This window comes from Argentina anserina, chromosome 5 (assembly GCF_933775445.1).
Source record: "Argentina anserina chromosome 5, drPotAnse1.1, whole genome shotgun sequence".
Taxonomy (NCBI): domain Eukaryota; kingdom Viridiplantae; phylum Streptophyta; class Magnoliopsida; order Rosales; family Rosaceae; genus Argentina; species Argentina anserina.
In genome coordinates this window covers 13,811,164-13,814,894 of record NC_065876.1, presented here as the reverse complement: position 1 = coordinate 13,814,894, position 3,731 = coordinate 13,811,164, and the positions used below count along the sequence as shown (strand labels likewise).

At 38.7% G+C, this 3,731-nt stretch overlaps 1 protein-coding gene across 1 annotated transcript; it reads left to right on the top strand.

Moving 5' to 3' along the window:
- On the top strand, positions 1 to 3,731 carry LOC126794300 (UV-B-induced protein At3g17800, chloroplastic). Its single transcript, XM_050520975.1, has 3 exons — positions 1 to 210; positions 692 to 954; positions 2,672 to 3,731. The coding sequence occupies exons 1-3, from the start codon at positions 67 to 69 to the stop codon at positions 3,474 to 3,476; spliced, it is 1,212 nt and encodes a 403-aa protein (XP_050376932.1). The 5' UTR covers positions 1 to 66; the 3' UTR covers positions 3,477 to 3,731.

Sequence of the window (3,731 nt, the reverse complement as noted above, 5' to 3'; positions counted from 1 at the left end):
CAGACTTCCGGTTCAACCAGAACTCTCTCTCTCTCTTCTTTTCTCTCAGAGCCGTAAGGCCTCAGAATGCAGGTCTCGGGTGTCATCGGCGACGTTTCACTCGTTATTCCCTCCGGCGGAGGTCTCCGGTCGCCGGAATTCCGACACTTCCACTCCTACTCACACTCCGTCCCCGATTCCAAGTCCTTCATTTCTGGTGGATTCTTCACAGTAAGCTCTCTCTCTCTCTCTCTCTCTCTCTTCCACTCATTCATCTTCGACCTTTTCGCTCATCTTCGAGGCTAGAGAAGATGAGCGAAAATCTCAATATGAGATTTAGGAAATTTAAGGTGTGAGATTGTTGTTGATTCACTTAATTTGTAGTTGAAGTTTACTTCAGTAATTTTGATTTCCACACGTTGAAGATATATTGGTTTGTCTTTCGTTATTTTGTCGATAGAGATGTTCAGGATCTCTGCTTGCGGTGATTGCAGAGGGGATAGATGCAATTTGATTCTTATAAGCTCTTAGTTATGAGATAAGATCGTAATGAAGAGTGGGAGTATTGTTGAACATTTATGCATCATGTTTCCGTATGCTTTAGTATTATGCTTTGAAGCCTTGTTCTTCTGGATGCTTGAGATTTTGTTTGGCTACATTTACGTTTGATTGTGAACTGACAAGATTTTACCTTGTTTTGTTTCTTTCTTAGAGATGTCTCCCCAAGGCTGGAAATGGACCGTATAAGTGCCGAGCAAGAGGTTTGATTGTGAGAGCATCCGAGGATTCAAGTGCTAATTTGGTGCCAGTTGCTCCTCTTCAGTTTGAATCCCCTGCTGGCCAGCTCTTGGGACAAATTTTACAAACCCATCCACATCTACTACCTGCAGCTGTCGATCAGCAGCTTGAGAAACTTCAAACTGAGAAAGATGCCCAGGAAGTAGAATCTCCAGCATCTAAAGGTCCCCTCTACAAGTAAGTACTGAGATATTCAGAAGTAGTCATTTAATTTTGCTGTCTAATAGATTGAACTGGGGTAATTTTTTCATATTTTGGCTTAACTCTTCATTTGTAGTAGTCTCTAGTTTTATAAGGTGTTGACTAAATTTTAAAAGTTGTTGCCAAACTTACTTCATGGGAGTATGTTGCTGATTGAATTGGTTTAGAAATGTGATCGTGCATTGTTTTCAAATTGTGTTGATGGTATGCAAGAGTGTAACTAATATAGGGTCTGAATAAACACTTCATTTGGGTTTGGTACGCTTGGAATGAATTGGTGTCTCTGTGCTGGTAGTTGAGCTGTTACTTGATTCTGAAATCTGCAGTAGGTGTAAACTTCTTCAGTTATCCCAATTCATACATACTTTACCATCTTCATTGGGTAGAGTTCTAATTGAAGTAGCTCTGTTATCTGGGAAGGGTTAGATCCCACTTTCAGATTTGTATGTTACTGGGTATAAATATTGTTCTTTTCACCGATAAAAGACTATATATATTGTTGTACTGATGTTAATGCTCACTTCTCTTACTCTGAATATAATGGCAGCAACCAGTTTATTTACCAGTTAATCATAAATGATTGTTTTTCCTTCACATTTGCTTCCCAATTTATATGGCTCCTTTATGGCCTTCTTACATTTTATATACACATTTTGTGTCCTGGATTGACATTGCATCTTTTCTCCATGATGTATTTTTTTTCTTGTTCTACAACCATTTAGAGTTTCACCACTTCTGTTTTGGTGTTCATTATTTGTGTGTCAACTATATGTATCCGATGAATTTGATTATAAACAAGAATATTTGGCATTAAGGCCAGATTTGTTTGTACTGCTTTCACTAGAATGTTTTACAACCGAAAGCTTTAGTAGCTGATGTCTTATGGAATGCTTTCATACAGGACTACTTACTTCTTTTACAATAATAAGCATTTTTGGACTGGGGCGAGCTTGTTCAATTTCGTTTCAATATATAGATGTGGCTTTTCTCATTATCATCCATTTTGATCCTTAATATTTCTCTAGTACCACTAGATTGACCTTAAACATGTAATAATCATTAGCAGACGAGTAAATGTATAATTAAACGCCACTAAGATGAGCTTCGGAGTTGTTTGCCACTGCCAGGAAGCCCTAGGATTGTCATATAATCAGGCTGTTGCTACCCTCGTCTGAATAAATTATGATTCCCACAGTTGCAAAACTGCTTCGTCATTACCGTCCCCTGGCCATTTACTATTTCTGTCTCAGCCAGCTAAATTATCTCTTGAAACACCACAAGTATTGTCATGCCATCTTTTCCTCTCTCTTTTAGCTGAAATATTTCCCCATCATCATTTTGAGTAACAGTGTCATGTCACCACTCACTTACTCATCCACCATGACTTGAACTAGACCAACAAAAGGTACTCAATTAATTATCTTTTTGTTTTTGGCCAAACCACAATCGATACACCAAATATTCCACCTGCAGTGTGATATTCCATCACCGTCTTCCCATTTATCTTCATTTGGTGGGTTTTTTCCCTTACATGAACTAGTTTATTAGAAAATGCCAGAATATCTTGATATATTCTACATAATCCAAACCTATTTTACACTGTCTCAACAATTTGGTGCTTGCTACTTCTCTTGTTAAATTGAACTACTGTTTGCGTAGAATTGTTAATTTAACAAAATAACATGGATTTCAGGAGAATAGCAGAGGTCAAAGAGAAAGAAAGGCGAGCGGCACTGCAAGAGATAATATACTGCTTAATAGTGCAAAAGTTTTTGGAGAATGAAATCTCAATGATCCCCAAGATATCAACAACCTCAGATCCTACCGGCAGAGTGGATTTTTGGCCGAACCAAGAACAAAAGCTAGAATCTGTTCATTCTTCGGAAGCATTTGAGATGATACAGAGCCACTTGTCTCTTGTGCTTGGAGAAAGACTTGTTGGCGTGGGGCCCCTCTCTTCCTTGGTTGAGATTAGCAAAATAAAACTTGGAAAGCTGTATGCTGCTTCAATAATGTATGGATATTTCCTCAAAAGAGTTGATCAACGGTTTCAGCTTGAGAGAACCATGAACATCCTTCCAAAACGCATTACTCAGGATCCAGATCCAACACCAGCAAACCAGCTATGGGCTCCGGATTCCTTGTTCAGGATACCTCCTGATGGTGGTGATGAAGCAGGCTTCATGGATAATGGGGAAAACAAGCCTTATCAACTGAGATCCTATGTGATGTACTTGGATGCAGAGACTCTTCAGAGATATGCTACTATAAGGTCAAAGGAAGCTATTTCTTTGATTGAAAGCCAAACGCAGGCCCTATTTGGGAAACCAGACATCAGGATTGCTGGGGATGGTTCGGTCGATACTTCAAACGATGAAGTGATATCACTTACTTTCACCGGATTGACGATGTTAGTATTGGAAGCTGTTGCTTTTGGATCATTCCTGTGGGATGCTGAAACCTATGTTGAATCCAAATACAACTTTGTCAAAAGCTAAAGGTCATGTATGTATATACTCAGAAAGCTGCCACGAATTGTATTGTGCTGAGCCTGGTTCCTGTAATGAGTTTCCTGTAAATATATTGGTTAGGAAACTTTTTGAAGTTTTTTTTTACTGAAAGTTACTGATAGTAGGATCATGTTTTAGAAGTATAAATCTAGCTACTACTACATCCCAAATGGCAAATGCTTGTACTATGAGTTGTGTAGACAACAGCACATGAAAATTTCGAAGTATAACTGCTAGCTGCTT